This window comes from Rhinichthys klamathensis, unplaced genomic scaffold, assembly GCF_029890125.1.
Source record: "Rhinichthys klamathensis goyatoka isolate OS25496 unplaced genomic scaffold, OSU_Roscu_1.1 h1tg000497l_1, whole genome shotgun sequence".
NCBI classification, from domain to species: Eukaryota; Metazoa; Chordata; class Actinopteri; order Cypriniformes; family Leuciscidae; genus Rhinichthys; species Rhinichthys klamathensis.
In genome coordinates, this window is record NW_026606980.1 from 867,853 (window position 1) to 887,554 (window position 19,702).

The 19,702-nt window shown below is 43.6% G+C and overlaps 2 protein-coding genes across 3 annotated transcripts in view; one reads left to right on the forward strand and one right to left on the reverse strand.

Annotated features, from left to right (window-relative positions):
* On the forward strand, positions 1-6,296 carry osgepl1 (O-sialoglycoprotein endopeptidase-like 1). Of its 2 annotated transcripts, XM_056237728.1 has the most exons (8): positions 1-275; positions 1,065-1,452; positions 1,540-1,744; positions 3,054-3,202; positions 3,862-3,992; positions 4,082-4,153; positions 5,944-6,037; positions 6,177-6,296. In XM_056237728.1, the coding sequence occupies exons 1-7, from the start codon at positions 79-81 to the stop codon at positions 6,026-6,028; spliced, it is 1,227 nt and encodes a 408-aa protein (XP_056093703.1). In that variant the 5' UTR covers positions 1-78; the 3' UTR covers positions 6,029-6,037; positions 6,177-6,296. The 2 variants fall into 2 exon arrangements, with proteins under 2 accessions (XP_056093703.1, XP_056093702.1); XM_056237727.1 differs by lacking the exon at positions 6,177-6,296 and having other exon boundaries at positions 5,944-6,108.
* The window catches only part of ankar (ankyrin and armadillo repeat containing), a 23,034-nt gene continuing 9,538 nt past the window's right edge, over positions 6,207-19,702 (reverse strand). Inside the window, exons 12-23 of the mRNA XM_056237725.1 lie at positions 18,723-18,891; positions 18,300-18,541; positions 9,868-10,021; positions 9,059-9,220; positions 8,863-8,969; positions 8,657-8,779; positions 8,408-8,566; positions 8,054-8,171; positions 6,925-7,034; positions 6,598-6,794; positions 6,460-6,506; positions 6,207-6,355 (exon numbers count right to left, since the gene is read on the reverse strand). Coding sequence (XP_056093700.1) covers positions 6,207-6,355; positions 6,460-6,506; positions 6,598-6,794; positions 6,925-7,034; positions 8,054-8,171; positions 8,408-8,566; positions 8,657-8,779; positions 8,863-8,969; positions 9,059-9,220; positions 9,868-10,021; positions 18,300-18,541; positions 18,723-18,891 — 1,737 coding nt within the window. The remainder of the gene's footprint in view (positions 6,356-6,459; positions 6,507-6,597; positions 6,795-6,924; positions 7,035-8,053; positions 8,172-8,407; positions 8,567-8,656; positions 8,780-8,862; positions 8,970-9,058; positions 9,221-9,867; positions 10,022-18,299; positions 18,542-18,722; positions 18,892-19,702) is intronic.

The following is a 19,702-nucleotide window of genomic DNA, read 5'->3' on the forward strand; positions in this document are numbered from 1 at the left end:
AAATGTGTTTTATATTTTAGAATGTTGTCCAGGTAAAGCGACCAGTGTTAACGACAGTGAATTGTCAGTGTTAACAGAATGTTTCCGTGTGTTTTGAATGGACGTGTTCGTTGCTGGATGAAGCACCTCACGTCTACAAGAGCCTTCACTGCAGTGCGCCCTAGATTAGTTTTGGGGATTGAGACGAGCTGCGATGAGACAGGGGCGGCTGTGCTGGACGACACTGGAATCATTTTGGGGGAATCTCTGCATTCTCAGAAACAGACACACCTGGAGTAAGTATTGCCCCTAACTTCATTCATAAATAACCAATCTCGATAAGTTGAGACCGACATAGACTAACACTTGACTTATCACACGTTTTCAATATCTTAAAGGAGCAGTTCAATCAAAAAGGACATGTAGTTATTTATTCACCATTACAATGTCCCTAAGCTTCAAAAAGCACAAAAGCATCATTCAAGTCCATATGACTTCTGCAATATACTACAAGTAGTGTTATTTTAGTATTATTTATATACTACTGTAGGATGGGTTAGGGTTAGAAAATTCTAACTTTTTGGAATTGGCTTTTATTTTTATATTTACAGTTTTCATTTTAGTTCAAGCTTTAGTAATTTTGATGAATGTTTTTGTCATTTTTTTATTAGTTTTGGTTGTTTTTTATATTTTTTATTAAGATTTAATTTATTCTTATTTTTCTTAGTTTTTTTGTAATTTTAGTAGTTAATTTTATTTCTAGTCGTGATTCACTGAAAATAACAGCTTGAACATTCGTCTACTATGAAGAACTTGTTGAATACTGGTATTATGTGTGTGTGTGTGTGTGTGTGTGTGTGTGTAAACCAAAATGTCCATTTTCTTTCGCTTTTATAAGTTTTGTCAGGTCATTTTCAGGTTAGGACTATGTGAACAAAAAAAAAAAGCTAAAGAAGGATTGAAATATACCTAAAATATACAATTTGCTTTATATTTTTATACACACTTTAAAATTTGAAACGTTATAAACATGATGTAATTACTGCTGTATTGTTGTGTCCTCTGTTTGATTCATTCTCTTACAGTGCGGGTGGAATTATCCCACCTGTGGCCCAACGCCTACACAGAGAAAACATCTGTAGAGTTGTCCAGGAGGCCTTAGACAGAAGTGGCATTGAACCCAATGAACTCACAGCTGTGGCCACAACAGTAAAGCCTGGACTCTCCCTCAGCCTCGGGATCGGCTTGGATTTCAGTCTGAAGTTTGTGAGATTACATGAAAAGCCGTTCATCCCTATACACCATATGGAGGCTCATGCCCTTACTGTAAGAATGCTGCACCCTGTAGACTTCCCTTTTCTCGTGCTCCTTGTCTCTGGGGGTCATACTCTTCTTGCACTGGCCAAAGGAATCGATGAGTTTCTTCTTCTGGGGCAAACATTGGATGTAGCAGCTGGTGACTCTTTAGATAAGGTATCAGGATATCACTTAATATTCAAATACAAGGAAAACTGTATGATGTTTGTCATATAAACTGTTTATCTTTCCTTTCAATGATAGATTGCTAGAAGTCTTTCTCTTAGGAATCACCCAGAGTGTTTGACTTTGAGTGGTGGACAAGCCATAGAGCTTCTGGCAAAAGAGGGGGATCGGCGTGCATTCCACTTCAAGACGCCAATGGGACAGATCTACGACTGCAACTTCTCTTTTGCTGGTTTGCGAAACCAGGTGACAATGGCAATAAAGAAAAAAGAGAAAGAAGAAGGTACTTTATCTGTTCATTTTAAAACAATAGAACAGGTTATTTTCCGGAACCTAGTGAGCTGCCTACTGCTTACATAGACAGCTGCCTTTTAAGGCCTTTTAAAGGAGAACTCCGGCGCAAAATGAACCTTTGGTCTAATAAAACATTGGTACCTAGTCAACCGTTCTCTGAGATTTATTTTCATGATAATCGAATGTAAAGAGTTTTATCTCTAAAAACTGTTTAGCGTATAACGCTAGTAATGGGGGCATTTAATAAGTAAAAAGAAATCGCTAGTTAATACCACTAACAAGGCTCAAAATAGCCCCACACTAACACAGTAACATAATGAGGGTCCCTACATGCAAAACGAAGCATTGAGAACTTTGTAAGTGTACAGACCGTTTAATAAGAAGATATTTTATTAAGACAGTCCACTTCGTGTATACAGACAGGAGCCATCTTTGGAAAACAGTCTCGACTAGTCAAACCACGAACGCCATTCATACAGTTCAGAAGTTCACTCCTGTCTGTATACACGAAGTGGACTGTCTTAATAAAATATCTTCTTATTAAACGGTCTGTACACTTACAAAGTTCTCAATGCTTCGTTTTGCATGACGGGACCCTCATTATGTTACTGTGTTAGTGTGGGGCTATTTTGAGCCTTGTTAGTGGTATTAACTAGCGATTTCTTTTTACTTATTAAATGCCCCCAGAGATAAAACTCTTTACATTCGATAATCATGAAAATAAATCTCAGAGAACGGTTGACTAGGTACCAATGTTTTATTAGACCAAAGGTTCATTTTGCGCCGGAGTTCTCCTTTAAGGCAGCTTCCTGACTGAAACAGCAGCTTATAAGTGACCCAATATAGACAGCAACTCCGCATGTCTATATATATATATATATATATATATATATATATATATATATATTATATATATATATATATAGCACACACAAATATTGGGCAGATGTAATGCATTTTAATTAGATGTAAACTATTTTATTGGGGGGGGGGGGGGGTTCCTGTATAAATGAATTCTATATATATTTACAATCCAAATGTCTCTTGCTCTATCCGCCAGCTTGTCACAGTGCATTATGGGATTGCCTTCTTAATCATCCGCTGGAATTTGGACTGATTAGACAATATCTACTATGTGGAACCTCGCTTGCATCTGTAGTAGCACCTATGATGCTTAAATTACTCCCTAGGTAGGCAGCTCACTAGGTTTTTATTTGATTGGAGATGCAATACAATTATTACAATTTCTAGAACTCAGTATTGATAATAATCAGTAAGACAGTGTTATGCTTCCTCAGGTGTTGAAACAGGACAGTTATTATCATGTGTTAAAGACATCGCCGCTGCCTCACAACACACCGTTGCATCTCATATAGCCAAACGAACACATCGTGCCATTTTGTTCTGTAAATCCAAAGGTCTTCTACCACAGCACAATCCAACTCTGGTAAGTTCACAGCACCTCAGGACTCGGATGTGGCATTTCATATTAAAGAAGCCATATTATGCCCTTTTACAAAGTCTTGTTTTTGTTTTGGGGTTTTATTAGAATAGGTATTCATGCTTATATGTTCAAAAAACGCTTATCTATATTTCACATACCTTACATTTACATTTCTTCCCCGTCCGTCAGTAATACTCTGTTTAGTTCCGGTCTCTATGAAGCCCCTTTGTGTAGAAAGTGCAATGTGCTCTGATTGGATGGCTGGACCAGTGTGTTGTGATTAGTTAACTGCTTCAAGCGTGTTTCACAAATGTCACGCCCCTTACCATAGCAGTAAGTTTCAACACATTACTAATGCAATTAAATTAGGCTTCACGTTTCAGGGAGCAATGAAACAGCGCTTGCTGATATAGAGAATAACTCCATTTGGAGTGACTTTTTGCTTTGTAACTTTGCAGACCTCTTTCATGCTCAAATAGCAACATTACACACTAAAGAAAGTTGAAAATGTAAAAAAGCATAACATGTCCTTCTTGAAATTACCTCTAGCTTCGCTTGACCATTTTATCAACCAATAAATGCCTGTGGTGAATTGACATTTGGTAAAAATTCCACTCTATCCCAACCAAAATTTCAACTCTTCGTCTTGTGCACCTCTATAGGTTGTTTCAGGAGGAGTAGCGAGTAATGAATACATCAGACAGACTCTGAAAATTGTCACAGATGCCACTGGGTTGCATCTACTGTGCCCTCCGTCAAAGCTTTGTACTGATAATGGAGTCATGATTGCATGGTAAGGTGATAACATTGGTGCACATCGCCTTACAGCCTCGATTACATGCATAAGACACTCTGACTTTTGTTCGACACTATTGTTCTTAGGAATGGCATAGAGAGACTAAAGCAAGGAAAGGGGGTCATGTCCCATACCGAAGAGGTCAAATATGAACCCAAGTAAGTTAGAATTGCATTTGCTTTGTTAGTTACTAAATTTGACCTATTTATGTTTCAATGCATGTTTCTGGTCTTACTGTGCATGATTTGTTTAACATGTCATTTCCAAGTAAAAAAAAAAAAGATCTTTCAACTTTAATCAAAATGTAATAACTTGCTCCGCCTATTTTTTAACCACCTGGGTCCATTCTATAATGTAATGCCCACTTGGATAAAATCTCACTTTATATTATTTCCCATTAAATATCATATTTTTCTCAAAAATATATTAAATTACAGAAATAAAATGCATTTTGTTTACTTTAAAAGTTTTGCACAAACTGCTTGTTTTTTTGTCATTTTAGCCATAATATATACTATGTTCTAAGAATTTCTAAAATTGATTTAAAAGACTATACATATAAAAAGATTCATTTAAACTTTGACTTATTTAAACTTTAAATGTATGTGGTTATATATACACTCACCGGCCACTTTATTAGGTACCCCATGCTAGTAACGGGTTGGACCCCCTTTTGCCTTCAGAACTGCCTCAATTCTTCGTGGCATAGATTCAACAAGGTGCTGGAAGCATTCCTCAGGGAGTTTGGTCCATATTGACATGATGGCATCACACAGTTGCCGCAGATTTGTCGGCTGCACATCCATGATGCGAATCTCCCGTTCCACCACATCCCAAAGATGCTCTATTGGGTTGAGATCTGGTGACTGTGGAGGCCATTTTAGTACAGTGAACTCATTGTCATGTTCAAGAAACCAATTTGAAATGATTAGAGCTTTGTGACATGGTGGAAGTAGCCATCAGAGGATGGGTACATGGTGGCCATAAAGGGATGGACATGGTCAGAAACAATGCTCAGGTAGGCCGTGGCATTTAAACGATGCCCAATTGGCACTAAGGGGCCTAAAGTGTGCCAGGAAAACATCCCCCACACCATTACACCACCACCACCAGCCTGCACAGTGGTAACAAGGCATGATGGTTCCATGTTCTCATTCTGTTTACGCCAAATTCTGACTCTAACATCTGAATGTCTCAACAGAAATCGAGACTCATCAGACCAGGCAACATTTTTCCAGTCTTCAACTGTTCAATTTTGGTGAGCTCTTGCAAATTGTAGCCTCTTTTTCCTATTTGTAGTGGAGATGAGTGGTACCCGGTGGAGTCTTCTGCTGTTGTAGCCCATCCGCCTCAAGGTTGTGCGTGTTGTGGCTTCACAAATGCTTTGCTGCATACCTCGGTTGTAACGAGTGGTTATTTTAGTCACTGTTGCCCTTCTATCAGCTCGAACCAGTCTGGCCATTCTCCTCTGACCTCTGGCATCAACAAGGCATTTCCGCCCACAGAACTGCCGCTCACTGGATGTTTTTTCTTTTTCGGACCATTCTCTGTAAACCCTAGAGATGGTTGTGCGTGAAAATCCCAGTAGATTAGCAGTTTCTGAAATACTCAGACCAGCCCTTCTGGCACCAACAATCATGCCACGTTCAAAGTCACTCAAATCACCTTTCTTCCCCATACTGATGCTCGGTTTGAACTGCAGGAGATTGTCTTGACCATGTCTACATGCCTAAATGCACTGAGTTGCCGCCATGTGATTGGCTGCTTAGAAATTAAGTGTTAACGAGCAGTTGGACAGGTGTACCTAATAAAGTGGCCGGTGAGTGTATATATATATATATCATAAAAATGCACTATAGAAGCATTTTCAGTCATAGACTTTTGGACCCTATTGTATATGATAGTGTCTGTTCTGACAATAATTATTATTTATTTGAATTTTTTTTAGGGCACCACTTGGATTAGACATCACTTCAGAAGTTAAAGATGCTGCAATCAAAGTTCCACCATTAAAACTCAGAATAAACTCTTGACATTGTGTTGTATGGGAATTTGCATCTTATTAATAAATGACCGTTTATTTAAAGAAACATAAATGTTTCTGTTTTGCATATGCTTTTTGTTCAAAGCTTTTGACGTCATTTCTCTTCCATCACCTTTTGGTGTGCATGGATGTGCCAGAGTTCATGGCCTTTCATTTAACCTCAGTAGTTAGGGACTGTGGCAGGACCCCTGTCCCATTCTGACTCTGGGATTTGCAGTTCTGGCCCTCTGTCGTATACGGTGCGGCAAAGGAGCTGGGGTTTCTTTCTCACCGACTGCTGACTGACTACACCTAGCATTCAGTCTCTTCGACAGTCCTGGTGAGAAGTGGTATAGCGCAAACAACTGTATGTGAGATGCATTCCTCTTTGCTTTAGCCAGCATCACAATATTTCTGTCATACACAAGTCAATTGAAATACCTTTATTATCACGGTGAGGCACAGGAGGGCCGCCGTTTATCTCCAAACTGCAATGGAGAAAACAGAAAGAAAACAAATTATGCTTGTGAATTATCAAAGGCCTCATATTCAGTGACTTCCTGTATAAATTTAAAGCACCTGAGGGACGGAAACCCTATTCTTCTCTGCCTTTCAAACTCTTCTGTAAAGAATTGTGATATTCTGGCATCTTGTGCTAGATTCTTCTTTAGAAGGTCATACATGTGAGGGTTTTTTCTACATTTTGCCAGAAGCTGTCGATGAGCAAAGCGATTAGAGGTCAGGTAGCCCAAAGCACTTGCACAAGCTGTTCGAACCTAAAATGTAGGTAGGAAGAACGTGTATTATTTTAGTTTTAAAATCCCAGGAATGCAATTTTAAGCACTTAAAGAATTTTTATAGATTGGGAAACACTGAATTGACATAAGCTAATGAAACACTATCTACCTCTCCATCTTCTGAGTCCAGATGAGCAGAGAGATGCTCTATAGCACCCATGGTGACAATCGCATCAGTAATACCTGCTCTCGTGTGAGCCAGACTAGCAAGTAGTTGTGCTGGATTAATACAAGATGGAACGTTACACAAGATTATTTTTTTCATTTTATTGATATACCCCACTAGGGTTTATCAAATCTTGCCCTGGAGGGCCAATTCCCTGCTAGGTTTAGCTCCAACCCTGATCAAACACACCTGAGCAAGCTAATCAAGGTCTTCAGGATGACTAGAAAATCACAGGCTGAATCCGAAATCGCCCCCTAAACCCTCAATCACTATTCCCTACATTAGTCCACTAATACAGTTCACTTAAAGAGGTGAATAAAAACGAGTGAGCAAATTTGGACAGCTGTTGAGCTTACATTGGCTGTACACTCGTTATTACGGTGCAATGTGGGATAGATTGAGTGCACTCGATAATGTTCACTATGGTTTCATTCTGACACCACTACAAATGGCTTTCCCCTTAAATAATGCCCTATTGGAGGGTATAGGGGGTATATTTTGGATTCAGCCATAGATAGGTGAGTTGGATCAGGGTTTGAGCTAAACTCTGCAGGGTAGCGGCCCTCCAGGACCGGGTTTGAGGAACCCTGATACACTATTGGTCAAAAGTTTGGGTTGTTTTTTTTTAATGGCTTTGAAAGAAGTCTATTATGCTCACCAAAGCTGCATTTATTTGATCATAAATACAGCAGAAACAGTAATATCATGAAATATTATTACAATAAAACAATACAATTTGAATATACTTTAAAATGTAATTTATTCCTGTGATGCACAGCTGAATTTTCAGCATCATTACTCCAGTCTTCAGTGTCACATGATGCTTCAGAAATCATTCTAATATGCTCATTTGCTGCTCAAGAAACATTTCTTATTTTTAGCAATGTTATTAATATTTTTTGTGGAAACCATGATAGTTTTATTCATTTATTTGAAATGGTATTTATTTGTAACATTATAAACGTCTTTACTGTCACGTTGGATCAATTTAATGCATTCTTTCTGAGAATTAAATCTTAACGACCCCAAACTTTTGAACAGTGGTGTACATTAACACTGCATCTCCTCTCACCTGCAATGACCACAGTGGTGGATTGGTCAGACTGCAGTAATTCAACAAGATCAGTGACTCCCCTTGCAGTCAAAGTCACTTCATCTGACCCACCAATTACTCTGGCTAACACAACTATCTGTCAAACATAAGATGTATATTTAATTACCTGTTTCCAGGCCTTAACAGGTGTTCATTAAAAGCATAAATCTGTTAATTTTCTACTATGTTAAATGTTTTGTTGAGAACATACATGTTGAGAAGTTTGAAAAAAAAGTAATGTAAAAAATATACTTTTTAATTAAAATGTCTACAATACGTTATTAATTTGGTATATACTATATATTGCGTATAAATTCAGAATCTTCTGACTACCTGAAATGCAGCTTTTGCTCTTTCTGTCTCATTGTCAGAATTCAAAAAAGTTTCATACGTCTTCATTGGAATTCCTCCCATTTGTCGAATTGCCTTCTGCTGTGCTTTGTTGTTGTATGCAAACAAAGACAATGCATGTCCAGCATCCAGACATATGTTCTAAAAGGAATGACTTATTAAGCAGTTAATTTAGACGAATTCATTTAGTATATCAGTGGCATCGAATAAGGTTAAAGTGGTATAAATTACTTTGTTTTCAGCCCTCAGGAGCTCCAGAACAATTTCATAAGAGAAGTCCTCTTGTTCCCAAAATTCCCTCTGGAGTTTTTGGTTCCCCATCAGCACACAAGCAAGAGTCTGAGCCACTTGTACCTAATGGGATTTTAAAACACAATGATGTCACTTCTTGTTTAGGGTGATGGGTATAAAAAAAAGTTTTTGAAATGAATTCTTACCTTGACCTCGGGAGATTCATGGGATTTTAAAAGCTCTAATAATATAGGAATGGCTTTTTCTCTGTAAATAATCTTTTGACTGTTTTTATTAGTAGTGAGCACCACTCCTGCAAACACAAAACAGACATCTTATCATTTGCGCTATAACAAAGCCATTTATACCAAAAAACCTGGAAGAAGACGTGTGAGATATTACCAATGCACAAACAACCCAAGGCTTTGATGACACTGAGCAGGGTCTTCAGTGTTGTTCGGGACCCTCGAAGCAAACGCACCAAAGGCGGCACCCCGTTCTCCCTGCAAAAGCCTTCCTGATGGGTACGACTATCTCGGATAAGCGCTATCGCCGCTCGGCACCCTGTGAAACAGCGAGATACGTGCAGATAACGTTCTCCGGGGGGTGGGAAATTTGTTCCAAATGTGTAACGATATGAAGGTGCGGACAGTTCTGTCTGAAAAAGATTTTTAGGGAACATCTGTCTGACAAAATGTTTTAACAGACGATCCAGAGGAGACCCGATCCAGACACCTGACTGAAGAGGAAGCACTTTTGGAATACAGCGTCGTTTTGCAATCACAGCCTTTTTTGGGACATAGCTTAACACTAATAGCAATACAAGAGACGGAGCCACTGTTGTAACCAATGTTTACGGAGAAACCCACTGGGGGAATAACATTCCACTTGCATGCCTTCCTGTCTTATGAGTCTAACAGATCGGTGCTGTCTCAAGACAGGGGAAGTGCTGGCCGCTTACCCGCTGGACCGGACCTGTTCTGTCAGTGACAGGGAGAAGCTCAGGCAGTCAATCTGCTCAGTTTATCCAGTGCCTGTCAACACGTAGTCAATGGGAAGCTGTTTTTATTGCATTTGGTGCTTCTTCTGTCTGGACGACAGCTTTGCAGCAAGAGTGTTACTTGCATTCATGGGTGACTGATTGGTTGGATGGAACTGGGTGATGTCTTTTGGGACGGTGTATAATGAGACCGATTTGTATCTGGCCTTACCCACGTGTTGCATTTTGTCTGAAGAGGACAGAAGAAGGTCAAGGATGACAGGGTAGCCCATCTGCTCTGCCATGAGTTTCTGTTGTTTCAGAGTTTGTCCTGCCAGGGCCCACAGAGACGTTGCACCCTGTTCCCGCACGTCCAGCTGGAACACCTGAACACAGGGTGAAGGTCAGAAAGAGTTTACTGTGCCAAGGGTTGACTTGCAGATTTATGCAGTACAAGGACCGGACTGTTTCATTTAAAGCTGCTGTAGGTAACTTTTGAAAAAATTTATTTGCTAAAACTGTCATTATGTCCTGACAGTAGAATATGAGACAGATAATCTGTGTAAAAATCAAGCTCCTCTGGCTCCTCCCAGTGGTCCTATTGCCATTTGCAAGAAATACACGCTCCCGGTCAGAAACAACCAATCAGAGCCAGGAGGAATGTCTTAGCAGTGTCAATCACGCTCGTGTACGCGCTGATCACACCCCTCTCTTGCACAGCGCGAGCCGTCGTTCAAACTCAAGATTGCCGGCGAGCTGCAGCTGTGCTTATGACGGAGAAACAACCTAAACTGCCAATTCTCGAGTGACACATGCTCATAAAACAAAGAGGTAAAAGGAAAAAGACTGATAAACAAGCGAAAAAGAAAGAATTACACAGAGCCCATTGACTCGTGTCAAAACTCTAGCCGCATAACATGTAGATAAAATGTCACACACTCTGCTAAGCAACAATTGAAACCTGCTAATTCACTGGCTTGTCATGTTGCTGAAATAATGTACTAGCACACCTTATCTAGCATTATATATCGCTAGAATAATTACTTACATACTGTAACATTAGTTACCGTTATATTAACGTTATCTTACTAGCTATTTATAACTTATAGAAAGAGTGCAACGTTATAAAGTTACATGTAGGCTATTGCAAAATACATAATGATTTGAGGACCAAGTTTGTAGTCAAAGTATGGGCAGGCCATAGTAAATGTAAAGCATATTATTGACGTTTAGTCCCTATTAGTGAATGTGCCATATAACTTTTTATCCGCTGTTATCGGTGGCCCTGTTTACTAGCCTGCGCGTTCACGACAGGCTCCGCTGTGGAGGACGAGCTGTGGAGGGAGGGCTGTAGCGCAGCAGAGAGCAAGGGGGTGGGACCTGTAAGTTGTGCTTGTTCAAATTTTCAGGCTAAGTCAACGTTTTCTCAAAACTCCCTACTGCAGCTTTAAGCATGATACGAATATTGTTGGCTTCTTGACCAATTGCTTTTGTTCCTCTTTTGTATGTTGCTTTGGATAAAATCATCATCTTCTAAATGAGTAAATGTAGAAATCTAGAACCCTACAGGTAATTTAACAAAAAAATCTGTCCTTTTTGTGCTAAATGTAGCTAATTTAACCCTATAAAGCCTCCTGTGTCATATTTGATATGCACATTTCTATGGCCAACACAATCTACTACATGCCTTCTGTCGTCTGATTGATAGTTTATACTTTTTTAGCAGGTAAAAGTAAATGGCCTTTTGGTAAAATTCTAAAAATGTCCTTCTTCATTTTGCTGCGAAATCTTTATTGATGTTTATGAAGTAAATGTGAGAATAACTTTAATATTTTTTTTAAGATGAACACCTATTAGACTCAAGCAACTTGGGTTTACTTGATTTTCCATATATATATATATATTTTTTTTTTTTAAAGTCATGTTAAAATTTGAGTATCAAACATCAGCCTTTGAGGACTATTTATTTGTACATCTGTCAATCATCATTGTATTGGATTGCTTTATTTGTTTTGCCCCCACAATAAAAACTAAAGAGATTTGATAAAACTAAGCACTATCATCTTACTAAGACATATTATTGGGAGATATAGAGTGACAACTGATATTAATGTTTTTTTATGTATGTGGTCTGGTCTGCCATACGATTATAAAGATCTCATTGATTTGAATTACAAGGTAGCAACATTTCCTCTTACTTTTTGGCCATATGTGTAAATAAAGTAAAATCACCAAATTTCATATTTTTGCTCAATCAGTTTTCTGAAAAAGAGAATTAAGGTGTTTTTTTCCTTCTCAAATATGAGCTCCATATTCTAACTAAAACATTAATAATCACTAAATCGAATAAGGTAAAAATAGTGTTTAAAAAGTGCTTTTAAAAATATGCACAATATGGTCTAAATACATATCCATTTCACTGTAGCAAAAGTAACAAAAAACATTAAAGCAATACATCATAATTCTTCACTGAATAATTGATGTGACTCTAAATAGTTCAGGCACTAATGGATGTAAATCAGGGGAAAAATGTTCTCTTTCATCATCTCGTGTTCGAGATCCACCTATGGGAAGGGCATCCGTACCTGACCTCTGCAGAAGCATCCAATTGCACCAAGTCTGGCTAGACAGACAGAAGCGCGCAGCCAATGCCAGGTGAGGCCACACCCCCTCACCTACGGGCATATAACATCTGGGCGCGCTGCTATTCCTCAGTTGACATTCGCTTCTCGCGATCTCTGCATCTCACAGCTCGGTTGATTTTTTACACTGCTCACCTCGTGTCTTCAGGAGGACATATCGACCAGATCAGCCTCCGCCGGACGTGACAGTTGTTTATTTTTCAACTATTGCTGCTTTGCATTCGGAGCCGCCCACGCTCTCGCTATTTTCACCGTTTCTCCTCACGGCTGCCCGCCACGGATTTCTCCGTTTTCTTCGCTGGAATGTCACTGTCTAAGCCTGCAGCCTCTCCAGGGGATAGCATATCACGGGCCTGCCCGGCCGCGTGTGGTGCCCTTATCGCAGCTAAGGATCTTCATCAGCTTTGCGTGGTCTGTTTGGGTCTTAAGCACGCTCTAGCTTACAAGCACGGGAAGCCCTGGAGAACCCGGAGAATTGCAGTTTCTGCCTCATGCTGCCTAGGAAGCTGCTAAAACGCCGTCTCAAGGTGGCAGTGACACAGTGCACCGGGCTCAGCCCTTCTGACTCGGACGGGGGACACGGTGATGACGTCGCGCTACCGGGGGCCTCCCGGGGCGCAACGTCTCTCGTCTGGGCTGACCAGCCCAATCTCGCCTTCCCCGAGGAGGACATCTTCGGGGACAACCTCGCTCTCGTCCACGAACTGCCCGGTTCTGGCGAAGAGGAGGATGCGGCCATTCTTGGGGTTTCAGAGGACGAGGAGGCCATCCCGCCCTCTGGTGTTCCCCAGGCTACCGCCCACGCGGTTCTGCCTCAAGCCATCCTCCTGGAAGTGTGTGAGCGAGCGGCCGCTCGTCTCAACATCGAATGGCCGGCACCGCAGAGCGCCACCGACCAGGAGAGGGATATTTATGATGGGAAAGTGCTGGGACCCCCTCCCGGCCCGAGGAAACAACTCTTCCCCATCCTCCCGGCGTGCGCGAAGCACATGAGAAATTATTGGAGCGACCCGCTCGACTTCAAACACGGTCTCACGGGACTCGAGGTTAAGGACATGGCGGCGCACGGTATGGGCGAACCTCCCACCGTCGAGCCTTCCATCGCCAGGCACCTTAACCCCGCTCAGGGCGGGCTGCTCGCTCCCCCCAAGCCGGTCTTGCCCAACAAGATGGACCGTTTTGCTGCCTCCGTTCACCAGGCAGCTTATAAATCCTCGGCCATGGCTGTCAGGGCCCTTAACGTTTCTTCGCTCCTCGAAGAGTTAGGGCAACAATTGGAAAAGGGAAATCCTTCTGAAGCCCTGTGGAAGGAGATCCTCACGGTGAACGACCTCGTCCTCCGCAACGCTCGGCAGGCCGTCCAAGCTTGCGGGCGCTCCATGGCGCTTTCCGTGGTCGGAGAGCGCGCGCTCTGGCTGAACCTGTCGGGACTTCCCTGACAGTGAGAAACGGCGCATCGCGGGCGCGCCGGTGGAGCCCGGCCGGGCTCTCTTCGGCCCCGCCGTCGCACTGATGCAACAACGGTGTGACGATAAGAAGAAGGAGGATGAGGCTTTCAAGCTTTGCCTTCCCAGGAAGTCAGTCCCACGCCAGGCGCCCCCTGTGCGTTTGCCTAACCCACCGGCCACGGGACGACAGTTTCATCAGGGCAGAGAAAAGCCCCGCAACAAACCACTCCCTCGGCAACATAACCCAGCACCTACACACAAGCACTGGGGTAAGCCCGCTCCCGCCGCGGCCGCGGCCGGGAGACCTGCGAATTCCAACCCCACCGACTCGAAACGCAAGCGGCCTGCCTGATGTTCAGCCGATGGGGGCTTCGAGTCCATGTTCACGGGCCGCAAGCCCTTCGGACTCCCCTCCTCTTCTAGGACCCCCGTCCAAAAAACCCAGGGGGTCCCGCGGATGGGTCAGCTCTCCGCCTGTAAACGAGACTGCCCAGCTCGTGTGTTCGAGAAATGTGTGTTTTCCCCCCACGTTCAGGGGACCCTTTGTGAGGGAAAGTTTAAGCTCAGTGACACCACACTGCCCACACTCTGTTCCCCTCACTCTCTCAATAAAGGCTTCGGCCCCAGTGTTTGCCCAACACAAAACACACAAAACACAAAAAAATACGAATCAAATGAATTCGTTTCGGAGGGAAAACCTCTCTCCGCAGAGAGAATTCATCTCACTGCAGAGAGAGGAAATCCCTCCGAACCCCTGCATGTCGCCTCTAGTGTGCCCACTAGATGGCGCCATTGCATCACAAATAAACCTGTCGGTCTCACACAGCTCCGCTCTGGCCCGAGCGGGAGCTCTCGCGAGTCACGAAGCGGCTTGGCGAACCGTTTCAGCTCCCGAGTGGGTGATGCGTACAGTAATGCAGGGTTACAGATTGCAATTCGCAGTAAAACCCCCGCATTTCAACGGCATTCTCTTTTCTCACACGGAAGAGAACGCCTCTCACATTCTGAAAGAGGAAATTTCATCTCTCTTAAACAAGGGAGCGATTCAGGTGGTACCCCCCAATCTGATGAACCAGGGTTTTTATTCCCGTTATTTTCTGGTCCCGAAAAAAGGCGGCTCTCTCCGCCCTATCTTGGACCTTCGAGTGTTGAACAAACATTTGAGGAAATACAATTTCAGAATGCTGTCACAAGGCGCACTCGCCCGTGCCATAAAACAGAACGACTGGTTCACATCAGTCGATCTGAAAGATGCTTTCTTTCACATAAGCATCTATCCTCCGCACAGGAAGTTTCTTCGTTTCGCCTACCAGGGCATATGTTACGAATTCACAGTTCTTCCGTGTGGACTCAGTTTGAGTCCCCGGTCTTTCTGTCTGTGCGCGGAGGCGGGCTTAGCACCTCTGAGAATATCAGGTCTGAGAATCCTGACTTATATAGACGATTGGCTCATCATAGCCGAATCAAAGGAGAAGGTGTTGCAGGACACCGACCGTGTGCTCGCGCACATCACATCGCTCGGGTTCCAAGTAAATGTGAGCAAGAGCAATTTCACGCCCAGTCAGAATGTCATTTTCCTGGGCTTGGAGTTGAATTCGGTCTCCATGCGAGCGCGCCTCTCTCAAGAGCGCGTTCGCTCTCTGATGAACTGTCTGACGCAGTTCAGAGAAGGGGCGAAAGTGCAATATCGCACATGTCTCAGGCTACAGGGTCTCATGGCTTCATCCACCCAAGTTGTGCCATTGGGACTTCTGAGGATGAGGGCGTTCATGAAATGGGTCATGTCACTACATTTCAGCCCGATTCGCGACCTTTGCCGCTCGGTAACAGTGACACGCGCCTGCTCGGCGACCATGCGCCACTGGGAGAGCGAGAACTTTTACGCACGGGGAACCCCTCTGGGGGCGGTTACGATGCGGAAAGTTGTGACGACAGATGCGTCCTTGACAGGCTGGGGTGCCACCCAGGAGGGCAGAACGGTGAACGGTCTGTGGCCAAACAGACTACGTTCAGCGCACATAAACTATTTAGAGCTTTTAACCATTTGGAAAGCTCTGAATCATTTTCTGCCTCGCCTGCAGGGACATCACGTTCTAGTACGGTGCGACAATACCACGGCTGTGGCTTATATCAACCGTCAGGGCGGCATGCGCTCGTCGAAATTCCACGCTCTAGCTTACAAGCTTTTGGTGTGGAGCAGACGGGTTTTCCTGTCGTTACGCGCAACTCACGTTCCGGGCATTCTGAACAGAGGTGCGGATCTGCTATCAAGGGGAAACCCAATCTACGGAGATTGGCGTCTTCACCCTCAGATAGTGGAAATGCTATGGATGAGATTCGGACGGGCGAGCGTAGATCTATTCGCCTCGCGCGAAAACTACCATTGTCCTATGTTCTTCTCTCTAAGGGACATGGACGCGCCCCTCGGGGTAGACGCACTGGCCCACCCATGGCCCAGAGTGCTCCTGTATGCTTTTCCTCCCCTGTGCCTGATAATTCCCTCATTGGCCAGGGTGAGAGAGCAGGGCCTGTCTCTCATTCTGATAGCACCCAGGTGGCCCAAGGCACCATGGCTGGCGGAGATAATTCCTCTGTTATACGCCGAGCCGTGGCGCCTTCCCGTTCGCACGGAACTATTGTCCCAAGCCAACGGGGAGATTTACCACCCCCACCCGGACAGGGTGGCTCTCTGGGCCTGGCCCGTGAGAGGACGAACCTGAACGCACTTGGGCTTTCGCCGCGTGTGGTCGCCACTATTCAGAATGCCAGGGCCGTCTCTACACGGTCCTTATATGGCTGTAAGTGGCACGTGTTCGAAGGGTGGTGCGATGGGCGCGGTCTCACATCTTATCAGTGCTCAGTTCCTGATATTTTATGTTTCCTTCAAGACCTCATGGAAAAAGGGAGGTCTTTTTCCACCATTAAGGTCTATTTGGCTGCGATTTCAGCCTGTCATGTGGGTTTTGAGGGCTCTACTGTCGGGCAGCACCCTCTAATCCGCAGATTTATGAAGGGTGCACGCCGCTCGTTGCCAGTCATCAGGAGAACTGTTCCGGAATGGGACCTCTCCATGGTGCTGGAAGCACTGTCTCAACATCCTTTTGAGCCCCTGGGGAGTATTTCCCTTAAGCTGCTGTCCTTCAAGACAGCTTTGCTCTTGGCCTTGGCATCTGCTAAACGTGTCAGTGAGCTACATGCACTCTCGGTTCACCCCTCGTGCACTAAGTTCTCCCTCAGTGGAGATAAGGTTTCCCTTAAGCCTAACCCGGCCTTCATGCCGAAGTGCTTCCCTGCGTTCACTTCGGAGGTGTTGGAGCTGTCCGCTTTTCACCCTCCACCTTTTACCTCTCTGGAGGATCAGAGGCTGAATGCTTTGTGTCCAGTCCGTGCTTTACAGGCTTATATGACCAGGACCAACGCTTTCCGGAAGAGCGACCAGCTCTTTGTTTCATGGGCCCCTCCGCACAGAGGGAGTCCCATATCGAAGCAACGCCTCTCACATTGGGTTGTGGGCGCTATAACTATGGCTTATGAAGCAAAGGGAGTGCAGCCCCCAAGGGGCATCAGAGCTCATTCCACAAGGGGCTTAGCCGCCTCTTGGGCTTTGTTTAGGGGAGTGTCACTGCAGGACATCTGCTCCGCTGCCAGTTGGGCTTCTCCTCATACCTTTGTGCGTTACTACCGGCTGGATGTCACCAGAACCTCGGTAGCACATTCGGTTTTAGGGGTGGGGTCTTCTTAGCTCTCCCCTGTACCCTGTTGAAACCAATAAGAGTGAATGGGCCGGCTGGTCATGTTCATTCTTGCCACCAAACATTTACTTCCCGTTATGGGTATAGTTTATGTGCCTTGGTGGGTTGGGGGTACTATCATGTATGTGTTTCATGCATGCTTCATGTCCTGCTTGTCCACAGCAGTCGGTGTGGCGTCACCTTTGCAGGTTCATGATTAATGGACGTGTCAGGCACCGCCTCCCCGAGGTGACCGTCTTTCTCTGGCTTTCAGAACCTCACTGTGAGTGTATTGGGCAATCGGGGAGCTGTCCATGTCTCTCCCATAGGTGGATCTCGAACACGAGATGATGAAAGAGAACAATAGGTTACTATCGTAACCCCGGTTCTCTGAAACATCGAGTGGAGAGATCCACCAGCTTTGCCCCGCTTGCTGCACGAGAAGCGAATATACTTACTGAGGAATAGCAGCGCGCCCAGATGTTATATGCCCGTAGGTGAGGGGGTGTGGCCTCACCTGGCATTGGCTGCGCGCTTCTGTCTGTCTAGCCAGACTTGGTGCAATTGGATGCTTCTGCAGAGGTCAGGTACGGATGCCCTTCCCATAGGTGGATCTCTCCACTCGATGTTTCAGAGAACCGGGGTTACGATAGTAACCTATTGTTTCCATAACCAAAAAATGCACCATTCCAAAAAAAAAAAACCCAGCTTTATATTGATTTGTTCCAAGTCATCCCTGCACCCCTGCAATGTTTTATTGATGTGCCTGAAAAGTGAAGAACTGACTTAGCAACATTGTGCAATAGAGGTTTGAATAGCGTGCTAAAGCTGCAATTACATTACCTTTAAAAGTTGTAAAAGATAGTTATCAGCCGATTGCCCGAGGAAGCACTGCTGTATGTCAGGATTGTGACTGGCTATAGATTCGAGCGCTGTGGCCGCCTTGACCTGAACAGATATCTTCCTCTCTCGCAGGGCTTGCACCAGGGCACCGACTGCTCCCATCTCACATATGAGCTCCTGGTTCTCCCTGTGACCCCGAGCCAGCTCTGCAAGGGCCAAGCAAGCCTCTTCCTGCAGTGCTTCTGTCAGAAAAACACATACGTTTAATCTGAAGGCAATTGATTTTAGAGATTCTCCTTTTGTGTTCCACAGAAAAAAAAACAGCATAAAGGTTTGGAACAACATGGCAGGATTTCCATTTTTGAGTTATCTATTATTTTAAGAACAGACATTTGTTCTTATTTTCCAGAAGGTAAACAGTACCAGAGTTCACAGACAGGAATTCGACGAGATGTGGAATTCCTCCAGCGTGTGCAACAGCAGTTTGGTTGCATGGGCTTCTGACGCATAGTGTGCGTATGCACCTGACAGCATTTACTAGCACATTTTGGAGGTCAGAGGTCAGGAGCTTCACTACTAGGGTCACTCCACCCTGCACAAAAAATGTAGAGTATTTGTTTTTAAAAAAAACACCTTTAAGCCCGTTCACACCAAGGACGCTGACTATAAAGATAACGATAAAGATAGTTCTAAAAATCGTCCTCAATATAGAATAGCAGAGTTCACACCACTTTCAGAACGATTTTATCCAGCTGATGAACGATAAAAACATTGACAGCCAAATAGAATCCATCCTGCTGTAACGAGCTCGAGCATTTAAAGTGACAGACAAGCACAAGCTTAGAATAAACAGAACAATATCGTCCACTCGACGGTAATATAGTTATCTTTATAGTTATCATTCTTGGTGTGAACAGGCCTTTACACTGATGGTGAAATCTTTGGAATAATTAAGATTTCTTATTGTTTTTAACAGAAGTCTCTTCTACTCACGAAGGCTGAATTTATTTGAACAAAAATACAGTAAAAACAGTAATATTGTTAAATATTATTACATTTTAAAATAACTGATTTCTATTTGGATATATTTTAAAATTTAATTTATTCCTGTGAAGGCAAAGCTGAATTTTCAGCATCATTACTCTAGTCTTCAGTGTCACATGATCCTTCAGAAATCATTCTAATCGCTGATCTGATTGCAGATCTAATATGCTGATTTGGTGCTTAAAATGCTCAATTATTAATAATGGTTCTTATAATTATCAATGTTGAAAACTGTTTTTGCAGCTTAATATTTTTGTGAAAACTGACAAAAAGAACAGCATTTATTTAAAATAGAAATCTTTTGTAACAATATAAATGGCTTTACTGTCATCATTGAATGCATCCTTGTTGAATAAAAG